Raw genomic sequence first — 17,340 nt, forward strand, 5'->3', positions numbered from 1 at the left:
AAGAATTAAGAGATACTAGGTGATAACACTCTCCTCAGATTTTTCTCCTCCAACATTATGAAGTTATAAATGTAATGAAAGTACAAGGCAAGCTATTTTAAGGCTGAATATATGAGAAATTTACAGTGTGTTTTTGTATTGTAGAAAAACAAGTTGTTTCCACACAAGCATTATAGATCAGGATATCTGGAGGTGAAATCCATTTTCAGATGTAGAGTACATTTAGGTCAACTATATGAATAATTAATGAAGGAATGTAGCTTGCCATTGACAAATCAGTAAGAACAAGCTATGGATTAAAAAAACTGCTTTGCATTATCAAATCACATTATTTCAGCTATTTTTTGTTCTTACTGGTGGATGACTTTTTATAGGAGTCCAGTGGTAACATACCCATGGCTCTCCCTGGGGTGCTGTATCCCAGTGATTACATTAACGTGATTTGTTCTGGGACACAGTGCTGAGAGTGACCCAGACGGTCAGTCTGTACTGTCCACACTGCTGTTGAATGTGCAAAATTGTTTAACTTAGAGATAAAAAAAAGAGTTCACTTCCATAAGTTGCCCTTGCATCCCAAACTCCTTGTTACTGAAATTTTTGTTACAATGGTAATAATTTTGTTATACGTTTCTTAAAATGTTTGGTTAATAACAATAGTTTGCCAGGTGCACTCACTGCTCTCCATCTTCACCTCCCCTGTTAACTCTGCAGGGAGACTAAACAACCAACTTTATCTCACCTGTAGCTGTTAGGGGAAGTGTGTGCCACTATTGGTGGCTTTCCAGCCCCAAACACTCATAAGTATGTGGCACGGGAGCATGAAGAGCTTTCCCACCCTACTGCAGCCACACTCTATACTCTGGCTGTCCGTCTAGTTTTTCTCAACTACCCAAATGGCAGGACGTGCTTTGTCCTTGCGGTCCTCTGCTTCTCCATCTGCGTGCTGCTGTGTAGGTAGAGCTGCTTGAAGCAGGTGTAGGGAGAGCATAAGTATCAAATCAAATGTCAAAACATCCTGAAAGAGAAATGTGCTAAATTATAGTTTAAAGTAGGAATACGGTTATTCTTACTAGTTTTCCTATTCACGTGGTGAGAGTAGCCGGTACATGATGCCTTTGCACTTTATTGGTATCTGACTGGATATTTGGTGTGGCACAGTTGTGAAGGTGAAATTAAAAACTGTTTTCAAAATTGCATGACTTAACACTTCTGAAAACAAACAGCTTTGAATTGCTAACTGGTGATCACAAAAGAAATCCTAGAGATTAAATGTAATGATCCCTCAGTGAATCAGGGGAGACATCAGCAAAAACATGTTTCAGACAAAAGGCAAGCCAAGAAGCAGCAAAGCTTACCTAGTGGAGTAATAAGGGGCTTGTTTGCTCAGGGAGACACAGTACAAATCTGTGCAAAAAGATTGCATTTTTTCACAATTCCACCTCTTGATGGTTTTTTTTTGTTCCAGTAGATATGTGTTTATTTTTTTAAAGAATGTAAGTCTCCTCTCATCTGTTAAAGTGTTTCACTCAAACAGAATCTTCCGTTGAAGGTAAAATACTTTCATAGCCCACATCAGCACTCCTAATTAAAACAGAGAGTATAGCAATCTGAATTTTTGTCAGCATTTCATTGTAGGCCTTAAGGAAAGCTGACCACACACATATTTTTAAATAAAGCAAAATGAAACAAAAAATACAGTCTCTAGGAAAGCTATTATTTTATTTGAAAATCTATTTATCTTTGAGATGGAGTACATTTTTACAGGCTTGTTTTAGAGTATATTGATACGTAGGCAAGAAGTTTAATAAGACAGAAGATATCTTTCAGCTTTAGCCTTGTAGCAGTTAGGTTATGAAAAGCTCTAAAAACTTGACATAAATGAATTATCTCTGTCAATTGTAGCTTCAAAGACCATATAGGGTCCACTCCAGTTTTAAGGGATTTTGAGTTTTGAATGTCTGATGGTCCTTAAATAAACATAATTCTTCTTTTGTTGATATTTGCATTTTGATTGTATCAAACCATATTTAATTATTGTTTTTCTTTTTCAGAAGTATCGCAGTGTGTCAGTGGGGGCTGAAGAATATATTTATGAACAAACAAGGTATGGCATAAGCTTTAAAATGTGTTGTCTGGCATCACATAGGAATATATTGAGGAGAGGCTGTGTCAGTTTTCCATCTTACCTTTCGTCATCCTGAGGCATCTGCAGGGTTCTCTTGATGCTGCCCAGAATCACCTTCCCCTTCTGCATATGTTAGCTTTCATATCTGACCAGTTTACATCTTCATCTATTACCTTCCCACAACATTGATCTAAGTTAGTAACTCCTCTGAAGGCCCCATGAGATTTGCAAGATTAAAATTATTAAGGGAGGTCCTCAAGCTAACAGGGCACAGCTTTGACAGTGAGGTGGAGAGAAATCTTCCCCATCTTTCAGGATGGCAGAACAAGTCAGATGGCCAGGATGGATGAACTATCTCCACCACCCTTTCGGAATTCCCATCTTTATTTTTGCCTTCTGTTTTTTTCTAGCTACTCTTAGTAGCCTTTCTGAGAAACTCTTTGTCTTTTTACAGCGTGTCTTGTGGTACTTCATGTTTACCTATAAAATAAATGAAGTATCTATTACAAATGATGTAAAAAAGCCCAAGGATCCCAAAAACTTTTTAAAATGTTTTAAAAAACTTGAGTTTGAAAGCAATAGTGTGTCCTGCCTAAGCACAGAAAAATGCATCCATAGAGTGGGCAAACGCTGCAGAGTCACTTTTTAACTGATAGAGACTGTGAGCAGTAAAATTAATAAGCTGGTGCTTCATTTTATGCTTGTGAATAGTTCTGTTTGTATCTGAGAGATTGCTGTCACTTAGAAAGAGGAGCATGCCTACGTATTTTTCCTGGAGTAGACATGACTGCTTCTGTAGTGGAAGTTCCTTACAGCTTGATCCTTCTGAGGAATATCAAAACAATTATTAACTACAGTGATCTCAGATCTAAGTCATTATATAGACTGTATATATAAAAGAGATATTTATCAAGATTGCTCACTTACTACACTGGATGTTTATAAAATTGAATCCTGAAGCATTGGTATTGCTAACAATTCTCAGATATTAAGTCTTTTGTGCTGTGGCCCAGGTCCATGATAGAACAAAATCTTCAATTGTGCATTAGGAAAACAAAATACATCTTTCCTGGGAGTTACTTGGAAGTGATAGGTGCTCAGAAAGAAAACTTCAGATTGAAAAGAAGTAGTGAATATGAAAGAAATTAGAAACCTAATAGAAGATGTCTTAATGACTATATGGGGCTTTAGTTAAGACTCATATTGAGATTCAGAATAGTGTTATAATCATGTGAGCAACTGCAGCAAGTTTTAAGGATAATAGTAATCCTCCTGTTATAGGGCACACTTTGGTTGCCAGCTGGGAACAAGAGGAAAATTCCCAAGTGGTACCACACAGACTCCAAAATTGGCCAGATGCAGTGTGTCTGGGATTTACATTTTTCAAAAAGAAAACACATTTTTTGTGAAACATACAGAATGTCAGGAAACAGAAGACTAGACTGTGCCAAACTGTAGGGAGATCTATTAAGACACAGTGTGTCTTACCTTAGAATCATTATAATTGGAAAAGACCTTTAAGATCATCAAGTCCAACTACTAAGCTAACACTGTCAGGCCCATCACTAAAATGTGTCCCTCAGCACCTCATCTATGCAGTTTTTAAATATCTCCAGAGGTGGTGACTCTACCACCTCCCTGGGCAGCTCATTCCAATGCTTAACGATCCTCTCAGTTCTAATGTCCAATCTAAACCTCCCCTGGTGCAACTTGAGCCTCTTTCCTCAATCACTCAATACTGGAGAGAAGAGGCTGACCCTCACCTCACTACAACTCCCTATCAGGTAGTTGTGGAGATTGATCATGTCTCCTCTCAGCCTCCTCCAGGCTAAACATCCCCAGATCCCTCAGCCGCTCCTCATCAGACTTGTTCTCCAGACCTTTCACTAGCTTTGTTGCACGTCCCTGGATATGTTCCAGCACCTCAACGTCCTTGTAGTGAGGTGTGACCTCACCAGTGCCCAGTACAGGCAGACAATCACTCCCTGGGTCCTGCTGGCCACACTGTTTCTGATAGAAGCCAGCATGCCATTGGCCATTTTGGCCACCTGGGCACAGCTTTCAGTTAACACCCCCAGGTCCTTTTTCTCCAGGAAGCTTTCCAGCCACTCTGCCCCAAGCCTGTAGTATTGCCTGAGGTTGTTGTGGCCCAGGTGCAGGACCCAGCACTTGGGCCTTGTTGAACCTGATGTGCTTGGCCTCACCCTGTCAGTCCAGCCTGTCCAGGTGCCTCTGAAGAGCCTTCCTGCCCTCAAGCAGGTCTGTGCTCCTGCACAGCTTGGTGTCATCAGCACATTTACTGGGGGTGCACTTGATCCCTCATTAAGATAATTGATAAAGATGTTAAATAGAAGCCCTTCTCAACACAAATCCTCCTTAGGTCTTTTGTCTGGTGGGAGATTTTGAGGAGGGTCTTCCAGGGCCCTCAGCATGCGTTGGCATGTGTCATGCAGTAGATCTGCAGCACACAACCTTCACACTCTTTGTGTGGCACTGAATCAGGATGTGCCTCTACCACTAATGGGGGTCAGTCAATAGGACAAGCATATGCAGCAGGATGGATGCTGAGTCTGCAGCACCAATGGGTCTGCTTTTGCAGTCTGCTCTGCTTGCCAGAGTCACAGAGCCTCTGTTGCCCTTGCCTTTGGTTCAGAGGGGCTGCTGTGCACCAGAGCCTTGTTGGCTGCCCTGCATTGCTGGGAAGTGCTGGTACTGCCAGCGGTGGGCTGGATAGTTATAGTCTACTGTTTACTTTTTACTTTATTTTTTGCCTTTGATTTGTATCTTTTAAGCAACTAAAAAATGACTACATTTCCATAAATAAGCTAAGAAACACTTAGAAATTGTCTTCATTTGATTGAACAGTTGATACTAAACTGAATAATTGATACTAAACTGTCTGAAGTTCTTTTGTATGGAAAGACTGAATCAGATGATAATTTTTTTTTACCCTCTCTTCAAGTGGGCATTTAAATGGTATAATCATTTATGGATTCTAGTGGTTCAGGTTTTTTTTGTCTTCCCTCTATTTCCATATTGCTATGGCAGGGTTATGATGATCCAGAGTATTTGCTTGAACTAGAAAGTTAAAGATATGCTGTTGTTTTGGCCCGTTGGTTCTACTTCAGCACTGCTTATACTTTGATGAGTTAGAAACTTTATGAAAAAGTTTCCTCCGTGAGGATATTTGTGAGGACATTCTGCAAATGACTCCCTGCAGTAAGTTTCCCGTGGTGACCAAATGCAATTTGAAGAGAAGAAATATTCTGTAAGGTTAATGTTATTTTACATTTAAGAGAATGTGTGGAGCTGCAGATATGGTTTTTACCGGGTTATTGTTCAAGTCCGTTATTGGAGGCCATGGCTGGAAGTGGCTCCATGAGGACTGTGTTTGGATAACAGTTCACTTGTTAATGGAGCTTTAACTTTTTGTGGCTTGAGAACTGCTTTAAAGTTGAAAAGTTCTTCTGTGAAGGAGGATCTTTTCTAAAATCTGACTTCCAACACAAGAGCAAACTCTTCTTCTCTAATTTTGGTCTTTTTCTAAAGGGAGGTTACTTGATTGCAGATACAACTAAATGTAGGTACTTCATTTTGTCTGATTAACTTTGATAAGAAGGCTCATAAAAACCTTGATTGCATGTTATCTTTAAACAAATGAACTTGCTGTTCCTTCTGCTTGTATTCCTTCTCTGCACTGTGCTGAAACTAGCAGCTGGACTTTCGATTCTCTGTGTCCATCCTTTGAAACAAGTTTTATTCTAGTTTTTATTTGCTTGCTTGTTTTTCAAATTTCTCTTGTCTGCAACACTTTTAAGTTTAAATGCCTGTTGAGGTAGCTGATTTCCTGCAAATCATACTGAATTCCCTCCTGGTATTTGTCACTCTCACTGTGGGGAACATAGTCTTACACTTAATGATGTTTTTTTTCAGAGAAAGTAAAGATGGTTTTCTTAATCCAAAAGGCTTTCAGTCCAGATAGTTTTATTCTTGTCAGTTCTGATTTAAAAAAAAAAAAGGGCATTTAAAAATACACTCTTGACCTTTGCTTGGAATTTTATTCTTAGCATCTTATGCCCTGCTTATACAATGCATGGAAAACAAATAACTGGGATGGAGAGAAAAGGAAAAAGTGATGGACTTTGGTGTTTCTCTCCCTGTCTTTTCAGCAGCACTTTTCAGTATACGCTAGAAGCTACCAAATCTCTGCGTCAGAAGCAAGGGGAGGGGCCCATGACCTACTTAAACAAAGGACAGTTCTACGCCATCACCTTGAGTGAGACAGGGGACAACAAATGTTTCCGACATCCCATCAGCAAAGTCAGGGTATAGTCCGTTTTTTTTCCTGGATAAATTAGTTGTGGTTGGGTTTTAATTATTTTTTTTCTTCTATGTCTAGTGTAAAGATGGGAGAGTAATGTTGATGACAATTTCAAGTCTTTGGGTTCATTTTTTTTTCACTGTGATCTTATGAGTTAGTTATATACATATGTGCCTCAGTGCATGGTTTAGCAGAATGATAATTGCACAGATATTGTATATAGTGCACTTGACATTGATGAACTTACTGCCATGATTAAAGCAGAAAAATCAGAGAACTGCTTCATTGACCGTGTAAGTCCATCTTCACTCACTCATGCACTTCAGCAGTTGCTTTCCAGTGCATTTTCAGATAAAATGTGGAGAGTTAAAATCATCTTTTGTGACATAAATTTTAAATCACTTACATCATACAAGTGTGACCTTTCACTTGATATTCGCTCAGAAATATGACCAAATGGATGATTTGCATCTTGAATTCTGTTGGTAGAAGTAGAGCTTCTTCAGCAAACTCTGCCTGCTGAACAGGACTTCTGATTTCACTGGTAATGTTTTTGAGTAAGAAATCCTAACCCAGTAACCTTGGAATGAACAATGAGTCTCAGAGTTGCTACTGTGCAAACTTCACCCTGAAGCTGGAAGTGTTGCATATGTATGAGGTTGCAAAAGTGTTTCCATCCAAATAAATGAAGTACCATAAAAAATGTTATTACTTTAATCAAAGGAACCAGTGAAAGTCAATGTGAGCAGTGAAGCAGGCAACAACTTACATGTTTCTACCATACATGAAGTTTAGGGAGACTCTTCCTAAAGGGAAGCAACGATTTGTAAATCTGAGTAGCAGTTAATTTTTAGCCTGGTTTCCTGAGGCTACCTGAGGCTGGTGATGGGGTTTTATTGTTGGCTGAAGCTGATGTAAGACTTCTCTGCTGCTGAAAAATCTGCCTGAGAGTCACCCGTTCTTTTTCCCTTTATGATGCCAGCTCTAGTACTTGTGCAGCTGAAACAGCTCACTGATCTGGCTGAAAACCAGTCCTCCTAAGTTTCGTTCACTGCACAGTCACATGAGTGTTGATGCAGTGGGAGCAGAAGGATGGAAATTGTGAAGGAGAGATGAGACCATTTCTTTTGGAGGACATACAGCTTACAGGAGATTGTGAAACCACGCACAACTTTTCATGATCATGTTCCGTTTGCCAGGCCCCCAGCCAAGCAACTGTTGAATTTATTGCCAAGGCCATCCAAACCCGATAGAGGGGCAAGAGGTTTTGAAGATATGAAACCTCTACAAGTTCCATGTAAGTGGTTTGCAGAGGAAAAAGATTAATGTTGTCCTTGGTGGAAAAGCTACAGTCCGTGCAGCCAATTCTAGTTAGAGCCTCAGTGGGCCAGCCAGCACAAACCTGGTGGCCAACCACTACACATGTGCATAACTCAGGGCTCACCCATGGCACATGCTGCCTTCTGCCCATGCAGAAGCTCAACGTGGAAGACACGGTGATCACATTTAGCTTTTATAGGTGGAATGGAGAAGGTCACATAGCATATATAGAGTTATGATGGTGATCATGAATCAATTGTGACCCAGGTGCTCGGCTAATGAAATAGCTTATTGGTGTGTTTTATGAGCTTGATGACTCAGGATTAAAGGAAGAATGGGACAAAAGAGGATATTTTAAACATCACGGGTTTGGGTGTTGTTTCACTGGCCTACTAGGGGGCTTTTAAAAAAGGCCTGTATTACACATGAAGTTTCGCAGAAAGTTTCAGTGTTTCCTTTGCATCACACAGATTAACAAATGGAGTACAGAATTTTAACTCAAAAGCTGAGCAGGTATCAGTAAATAATCACACTGAGTTTGTCATTAAATACAAGTATCTAAGAGTCCTCTATTTGGACTATGTACACTAAAACCAAAAATGTTCTGCCTTTAGCCAGTGAGCTTAAACTCTGTACCAATGCATCCCTTTACAGTGGAATGTCATCTTCCAGAGCGACGAGAAATCTGAACTCCAGCACTTGGGCTTGGATCAGAATTGGAATTGGGGATCCTCTGACTTTGGAATTACCACTTTTTACTTAGGGCAACTTAGGCTTCTAAAATCTAAGAACACAAATTTTACTTGGACTATCAAGAACGTAATCCTATGCCATGCTTTGCTTTAAAACTGTGTTTCTTCTGCCCTGAGATTTTTTTTAAAGTGCATAGCAACATTGGACTGGAATAAAAAACAGCAATCTTCTGCAACCCAGATACTGGAGGACGGTAGAGACTGCATCAGGCAGTTTGTGAGATTTTAAATTTTGCATTTCACTCTGTTAATTACATATTTACTAATGCAGGTTCTGTTGATTTTCTTAGAGCGTGGTCATGGTTGTTTTCAGTGAGGATAAAAACAGAGATGAACAGCTGAAATACTGGAAATACTGGCATTCTCGACAGCACACAGCTAAACAGAGGGTCCTTGACATTGGTGAGTGTAACAGGATCGCCACATGTTTCAAGGAAGATTGCAGAATCTGTAAAGCTCTGGTGCTTTGCATAGGGATGTGGTGGGATATAACGGCAATGGCTGTAAGGCTTGTACCACAGTTTTTAGCAATGGCTCATCTCTGCTCTGGCTGGGCTCTGAACTCTGTGAAGCAGCATGGAGCCCATGCAGAAGGAGCCCACAAAGAAAAGCTGCCCCTTGTATGCATACTGAATGATGTTCCACTTTCTGCTGCCGGGAAGCAGAGATCTGCACCTCTGAATGGCAGTGTTTGTTTCCTTTAGTTTTTCAAAGGCTGATCCACTCTTTGATCCAATAACAATAGCAGCCCACATAACAGTCGAGTTAGCTAATCTGATGTGTAAGCACAGCCTGAGTGTGAAGATGCCATCATTAGGGTGACTGCACAGGGGGGCACAGGACTCTTAAACCCTCAGTTTTTGAGTCTTGTCCCTGTCAGACAGAAGTAAGGGAGAAGTGATCTCTCATTTGCTATTCAGAGAGAGTTCATTAGCGTTCATCCCATCTAAGGTATTTACAAGCCCATTTGAGCCACAACTGCCCAATCGGCATGCTTGGGAGATTTTAGCAGAGGAAGAACACCTGGTGCCTGGTGCCAAGGAGCCTGAAGTGAAATCTATGGGAGTGTCTAGACATCAAGCACTTCTCCCCTCCCACGTGCAGTTTACACATGCAGCCATCTGCAGCAGATTCCAGTCAAAGGAGCCGGTGAGACCAAAGCAGACAAAGTCTCTTGCTTTGACCGCCTGAGGGAACCAAACCATTGAATGGCAGGAATGAGAGGAGGCAAAAGGGGGACGGGGGGAAAGCAAGGCTACTTGGGGAGAGCACTGGGAGACTACAGAGGCCATTGAACAAGGGTGATTAGGGAATCAGTCCCTAAGCAGTCCTACTTATGCAGTGCTTTGACTTTCAAATGTTGCAGTCTCCACTGAGGCTGGCATTATACGTAGCCAAGTGTGTTTGGTCAAAGCAGCTCTTGGTGAATCTCCTCTCTGCCTCTTATCATCATAGTTCTGCCCAAATCATTTGCCAACCTTTTTTATTTTTCCTTTTTATTCCTTTGGGATAGTAAAACCTTCACCCCAGAGCAAATGACTCCCATCATGACACATTAAAAGAGCAACTATGTCACGTCACAGCTATTTCTGAAGGCTGCTTGTTTTTTGGTGCTAGTCCCTACAAGCTTGCAGTGCTAATACCTTTGAAGGTATGTGCTCGTTCCACTGCAGTGCCAACACCCTCTGACTCCACTGTGCTTGTGGTGTTAGGGTCACATTTCAGTCCCCTTACCTGAACCAGTCACTTTAGAGTGCATATTCTGTAAAATAATGCTCTGCAGAACAAGGACTCTGCCAGAGTTCTGTGTTTGTCTGCATTAGTGAGTGTTTTATGTTTCCATTAATTTCAGATGAAATAGATCTGTGCTGACTTTTGAGGCACTCTGGCACATACCCTTTATTTGGAGTGCAAACATAAGCAAAGCCCACTGTAGTAAGACTTACTGATACAGCGTTCCCTCTCAGACATAAGAACTGTAAGAGCACAGTTCATCTCAGCATTTTCAGAAGAAAGACCTAGGTGTTGCTCAGTTGTTTTCTTGAGAAAACTGAAAATAGGGTCTTAGCTCTTACCAAGAGAATGCTTCTGAAGTAAATTTAATTTCTTTTTTGACTTATATTGTGGCTATTAGGCTTTATTAAGGCAGAATTACTGCCAGCAAAATCTTCTAGTTTTAGCATCAGAGCAAGTTATCCAAATTTGAAGTTGACCTTGCTTTGGGAGGGAGTAGGGCAGGAGTTGAACCAGATAAACTCCAGGGATCCCATCCAAGTTAAATTACTGGGTGAGTCTATGAAGATTTCCCTTTACATTAAAAAATCAGATCCTTGAAGAGCTTCTGTAGAAGAATACTGAATTAGTGTCCAGGCCCTGTGTAGTTAAAAGAGAGAATTTAAGTGTCTATGAGGGAGATCAGTAAATGCCAGGATATGCTCTGGAGAACCACTTATACAGCCAGTGAGAGAAGCTTACTAGGGACAGAGGTGTGTAAGATTTGTTCCATCTTCAGGGGCTGGTCTGGCAATCTGTTGATAACCTCACTTCCCTTTTATTTTGGATTTCACTTCAACTATCAATGGTATATGAAGGGTTAATACTGCATTGGGCTCCTTTAGAATTATCTGTGAATAGCCATAAATCTCTCTATCCTGTTCCATAGATGTTTATAATCATTATTTTAATTTAATGTTTGTAGCATATGTTTTAACATCTGTGAATCTTTTGTAATTGTTTATGAATACATTTTTAACCTAGAGCATGTCTTGGGCCTTAGCAGGCAGAGAGCCAAGTGAACTTGGGATGTTCTAACTTGGGACGTTCTAGGTCTGGGGTCCAGCTGTTCAGTCCTCAGACACAGATGAGGGCTGTGCTTGCGGTCTCTCTCCAGTGGCACAGGTCTGTCTGCTCTCTGGCTTGTAGTTGTATTTTGGAGATCAGAGGGAATGAGTAACTTCTTTCCTCACTCCAGACATGCAGGGATCATTGCTTTAATTTGAGTACTGGCTGTTGCATTTCTTGAGAGGAGGGGTTGGTTGAATGGATTAGATGGTGTACTGAGTCTGAAGGTGCATTGATATTAATAGGATAAACATGTATTTACGTGTAAGCTAGTCCTTAGTGCTTGAGGAATAAACCTGAGGACTTGACAGTTAGGAAGGAAGGACAGATGGATGGACAAGCATGAAAGAAATGCAAGCAAGGAAGGTGTTTTCCAAATGTAAGCAGTGTACTGTTTTGTATTTTTGTGAAGAAGGAGGGAGACACTTTCACTGGTTTTAGGAGGAGTGAAGGAAGGAAAAAAAAGACGACTTTTCCACAGTGCTCTACCCTTGGATCACTAGCTTTTTCTTTTAAAATTTAGTCAGCTAAAGAATCTTACAGTAGATTGCAGCAAATATTGATTATTTACAATCTATCGCATAGTTTGGAGCAAATTCAAGCACGGAAACAGAGTGAGTGTTGGAGATTGGGGTTACTTGTGCTCCAGAATCTTGCCCATATTTTTTTGCAGGTTACTTTGTATTATTTGTGTGCCTAGTATAAAAATTACTAAAATGGTTGGTAGTGCATGCAAATGATTAATGTGTTTAATGTTGACATTTACCACTGTTTAATATGCAGTTTACCCAACAAAAGAGGAAATAACTCTTCTAGAGCCATTTTCTTACATCTCACAGATCCCCATTATCTATTTTTGGTAACTCACAGCAGCAGAAGAGAAAAAATCGTAGTAATACTAACAACTTTCAAATACCCTTGGATGTAAATGCTTTCTTAATCAACTGAGAATCCTTCTTTAATTATCTGTAAGTTGAGAGGAATAGGATGCACTGCTGCTTTTAAACAGCATGTCAGACAATCCATGAGATTTGTGTGTGACAATTAGGGAAGCGGAGGCATATGTTGGGGGAAGGGAAAAGCTTGTGGGATGTGAGGTTCTGACAGCCTTTTAGGAGAAGAAAACACATGTCTTTACAAGACATCTTGTTCATGTCTTTCCAAAGTGCACCTACACAGCACGCCCATATGCAGCAGTCAGTTGCACAAGGCACTTTCTGGTGAATCATGAATTTGAAGGGGTGGGTGGATGTGTGCACATGCATATTAAACTGCTTATGTGTCTTTTAATTCCTCTCATTTGCATTCCCACACTGAATTTAGATAGTGAAGGCAATGACTAGTTAGAAAGGAGATCTGAGTTCATGATGGGAATGAAAAGCCTGCCTGCCCTCTCAAACATAGTGTTCACTTGCTGCATCATCAAATATCTTTCGCTGTTCCTACGGTAAAAACAGAGAATTTTTACTGTATCCAAAATCATTCCTGTATCTCGGTTACACAGTTTCATTTGCCCAGTGAAATGCCATCATCCTTGCACAATGATGATGAGATGAGATGAGAGAAAAGTATACTGATTACTTGTCTTAAATGTTAAATGTGATTGTCCTTGCAGAAATGAAATGGTTTTGTTATAAATGAACTAAAACCAGTTATTACTTGGAAATTATTTTTTAGAGACCAACAGTTTCTTTTTAGAAAAGGAAATGAATATTGGATCCATTTGAGTGTGTCGTTTATAAAATACAAAAACATCCTCTTTCTCTTAACAGATCACAAAGCTAAGAGTCGGCATGCTTCTGAAGCACAGATTTGGGCAAATAGCAGATCAAGATTGCTGCATGACGTAATGTCAGCCCTTTAGCCCTGGGTCCAATTACAGCCCTCGAGGGATTCTAAGGAAAATTATATGTCCCAGAGAGGGTTGATGCATTTGCATGAACAATCTGGAAGTTCCTTTAATCAAGCAGATAGTACCATCCTTACAAAGCTGTTTCTTAATCTGTCATCAAAAAAAGGAAAATGTGTTAAACTGGCTGGCAAAGGGAGAGAAAATAGGAACTTGTTCCTCTTTTTGATTATAATATAAAGAAGACCTGAAAGTTGTCTGTTTTATGTGGTTTTCCACCCTTACAGGTGTTGGGGGAGTTTTGGGTAATTTTTGAAATTTGGACTTCCTCTTGCTTTCCAGTCCTTCTGAAATGCTCCTTATTGATAGTGTTAACAGCCCTGTGGAAGGAAGTGAGAAGAAGGTGCAGATTTTGTAGACAGACAATTAAAAAATGTTATGTTTGTTTGCAATTTTAGGCTTTACTACAGTGTCATTTATTTATGTCAAGTTTTGAATGGTCATTTGAAACGTTGTAATAGCTTTTAGTTAATTTTCCAGTTTAGTGCCAAGCTAATAAATGCACTTGCTCATTCCCACTACAGACACACCAATTCTATTTTGAGAGCAAGCACTATTTTGTAAGAACTTTAGTTAGTGATGTACTATGCATAAGACTCAAGCTGCAGTATATTTCTTACATCTTTGCAATTAAGCTGATCAAGAATTCAACATAAACAATGTGGGAGGTAGTTTTGATGCATTAGACAACCCAGATGAAAAACCAAAGATATACTACAACCCGTAAAAAGAAAGTTCAAACCTTTTTCATGAGTCTTTTGTTTGTTATTTCTTACAGCTGATTACAAGGAGAGTTTTAATACCATCGGAAATATTGAAGAAATCGCATTCAATGCTGTGTCCTTTACTTGGGATGTCAATGAGGAGGCAAAGGTGAGGAAAAGCCATGTAGATGGTATCCCTTTATAAGTACCATCCATCCTTAGTCACTGCTCCACTTCTTTCCATTTTAAGAAGTGCTAAGAAGTGTAGATGCAGGTTTGTGAGCTCGGTCTCTGCAAAGCTAAGCAAACTGTGGTCCTTTGCTGACCCCAGGGATTCTGGCCATCTGTGTAAGGCAAGATGAAGTGTACCGGCTGTGGGAATGACACTGCATTCACATCCGTGTTACTGATAAATAGAGGTGTACTTCTGAGGGAAGCCTGCAGGGCTCTCACAGTGCAGTTTCTTTCTTAAGTCCTCTCAGTGATTTTCCATTTAAAATATGCCCAGCATGAGAAGCACTAAGTTTTTTTTCCTATTTGCAGAGTTACTGTAGGACACAAGGTGAATGTTTTCTCTCTCTAAATTGTCAACTTCCTATTACCATCTCCAGTAATCAATATTCTGTAAGATAGATTGTGCCTTCCCTTGCAGTGGTGCCATTGTTTTTAATACTTTTTGTTGGGAATGAGCAGAGTTTTGAGGTCTGGTGCATCCCTTTTTTTTTTTTTTCAAATCGTTAAGTACTCTGAGACATGTTCCTATGCGACCTAATCGAGGTGAACTTGCTTCTGCAGGGGAGTTGGACTAGATGATCTCTAAAGGTCCCTTCCAACCCCTACCAGTCTATGATTCTATGGGGTTTCACATTTGGGGATGCAACTGCTACAGGACCTGTAAACAAGGACAGTGAAGCATCTTAACAAATTTCATACACATCAGGCTATCCAAAGGGTGGCAGAGTGTTTCAGCTGCATGGCGCAATGTAGCAGAAATGAAAAGTTGCCAGAAGTTGGTCTATGGAAAGCAAACAAGGGAAATATGCTGTTTAAAGTGAGTGGGAGTAATGTGGGACTCATGGGGATGTAGAAATAATAAGCAGCAAACACTATTGAACTTAGCAAACTCCTGATACTGTTCTCACAGTGAATATAAAATGCCCAATGTTCAAGTAATGGCAGGGATCTTTCGAATACAGAGACATCTCCCTGCACGAGTCCCCACTAACTGAGCATTAGAGACCTTGCAGGATCACAGTCCTATGAGAGACTGCGTCGAGCATTAACACCCACTCTCCTGACTTGCTGACTGAGATTGCTGAGGTTTGTAGTAACAGGGATTTTCATCTCTGATGATTATGATTAAAAGAATAGAGAACTAAAGAAAAGACAATGGTTCTAAAAAGTGCTCAGCTCTTTCAAAAGCTAGCCTTCGTAAACAGAGTTGTACTTGGCCCAGTTGCTGATAGTGCTATGTTTACTCATATAATGATTACATTCTCACCGTCCCAGATATTTCCCTGTTATGTGATTCAATTGCAAAATACAGTGGTATGTTGTTCTCTGCAGTCACAACAGATGACCCTTGTGTGCATGTGATCATGTGAGCAAATACAGGTTTGACATCTCCCAACAAGACAGACATTCCCAAGGACCTTTACAGAAGCTCTTCGAGTGCTAAAGCAGGACAGCCTTGTCCCACCTGCAGCTACCATCCCCATTGCCAGAACTGGCAGTTCTTTAGCACATTTGCATTCACAGCTGCAAGCCAGAATTAGCAAGACACTTTGTTGATCTAGGAGCAAGAAAGCCACATCCACAAATGTCAGGTGTTATCCTTGGCCATTTTGTTCTAATCTCACACCATTCACGCTGCTCTTGCCTTAAGTGTCAGAACATTCAGAACACAACTCTCATAGTGATCACTGGAAATATAACATAGTAAGATTTAAAAATGATGACTCTCTTTTGTTGCTGGATAAAAAAAGTATCAGGAGTGAAATGTAAGAAAGCCACCTGTATTTCTGCAAGAAGTAGTCTTTAAAATGCAAATTGGTTTATACATATTTATTTTGGTGGTAATTATCAAATATCTGATCTTTTAGGAGCCTGAACTGCAAATGTATTGATAAAACTAAGCGAATTAATAACTTGCTTTGGTATTGAGCTATCAAGCATAAATCAGGTTGTACCTGAAAGCTTATCATCATGCACTGAAGTGTTTCCCTTCCCACACAAGAATACACGTACCCACATGCTTGCTCCTGTTGGAGAGTCCAATACAATAACCAGATGGGCTGGGGATTCCCATAGGATGCTCTTGCAGTGTTTGAAAGCTGTGCACTCTGAGGTGTGTCCCTGAAGGCTGTTTTTTCTCCAGCAATTACCTCATCCAGGTGAGATGCAGAATTCCAAGGCCTGATTACAGACTCTCATTTCTTAACTTTTTGAACGATGATCTTTCAACTGGTTCCATTGTTTCTGCTCAGTGTTGTTTTCCCTTTTCATTACAATTTCAAGATTAAAACTTAACCTCACAGGCACAAAGACCTTTCTCTTCCGAGTCAGACAAAAGCAGCACAGAGCAGTTCTTTCCAGGGCCTCTGAGATACGATGTGATGAAGTGCTCTACTGGCCCGGGAAGAAATAAAGAAAACAGTCTGGTCATTGGAAGCACAGAGGGGAGCAATCTTGCAAAATCGAGTAAGAGCAGCCTAACCAAAAATCACCTCACCAAATGTCACTGTCTCTTCTGGGAGACTAAATCTGGATCTAAGAAGACTAACCTGGAGCGTCAGATTCCTCACTTTCCTACTCCTCCTGGAGGGCAGCTGGTTGAAAGCCAGATTTCTCCCACACATAAGCAGAGCAGTACCCTCCTCCTGCAAGCCTTTCAGGATGAGGGTATAGCAGCACAGATAAGACCACCAGAATCTGCCTACTGCTGGCAAGCCTGTTGAAGGGTTTGTGAGGCAGCAGCTCAGTTGAATCTTATGTGGAAGAAGCAGGCCATCGGCGAGTATAGGCAGAGGTCTCTGTCTCTTGCCTCAGTAATGTGAAGGGAACTGGGGTGTTATCTCTAGCTCCCTGTCATGGTTTTGGCCCATCGGGGAACAAAAAGACCAGGGTTAACCTCAAGTATGGAAGACCTGAGGATTGCCAAAGGGCAGGGAGAGCTTAATTGCCACTTAAGGTCCAGGACAAAACAGACCAGGCTCCTGGGCTTGGGGAAGAAAACAATTTAATGCAATGCCAACTAAAGCATAACCATAAACCCCAAAACATAACCAAAATAAAACAACACAGAATGGTACAACCATGAAGAGTCCAACCAGCCCTTTAAGAACACCTTCTCCCCACTCCTCCCCTCT

The 17,340-nt window shown here is 40.6% G+C and overlaps 1 protein-coding gene across 4 annotated transcripts in view; it reads left to right on the forward strand.

Annotated features, from left to right (window-relative positions):
* The window catches only part of GRHL2 (grainyhead like transcription factor 2), a 71,365-nt gene that overhangs the window by 19,054 nt on the left and 34,971 nt on the right, over positions 1–17,340 (forward strand). For 3 of the 4 annotated variants that reach the window (XM_061995698.1, XM_061995700.1, XM_061995701.1), the window contains 4 exons: positions 2,052–2,104; positions 6,295–6,451; positions 8,809–8,920; positions 14,047–14,141. In XM_061995698.1, the coding sequence (XP_061851682.1) occupies positions 2,052–2,104; positions 6,295–6,451; positions 8,809–8,920; positions 14,047–14,141 (417 nt within the window). The remainder of the gene's footprint in view (positions 1–2,051; positions 2,105–6,294; positions 6,452–8,808; positions 8,921–14,046; positions 14,142–17,340) is intronic. The other variant, XM_061995699.1, reaches the window with a different exon arrangement.

Source organism: Colius striatus, chromosome 4 (assembly GCF_028858725.1).
Source record: "Colius striatus isolate bColStr4 chromosome 4, bColStr4.1.hap1, whole genome shotgun sequence".
NCBI classification, from domain to species: Eukaryota; Metazoa; Chordata; class Aves; order Coliiformes; family Coliidae; genus Colius; species Colius striatus.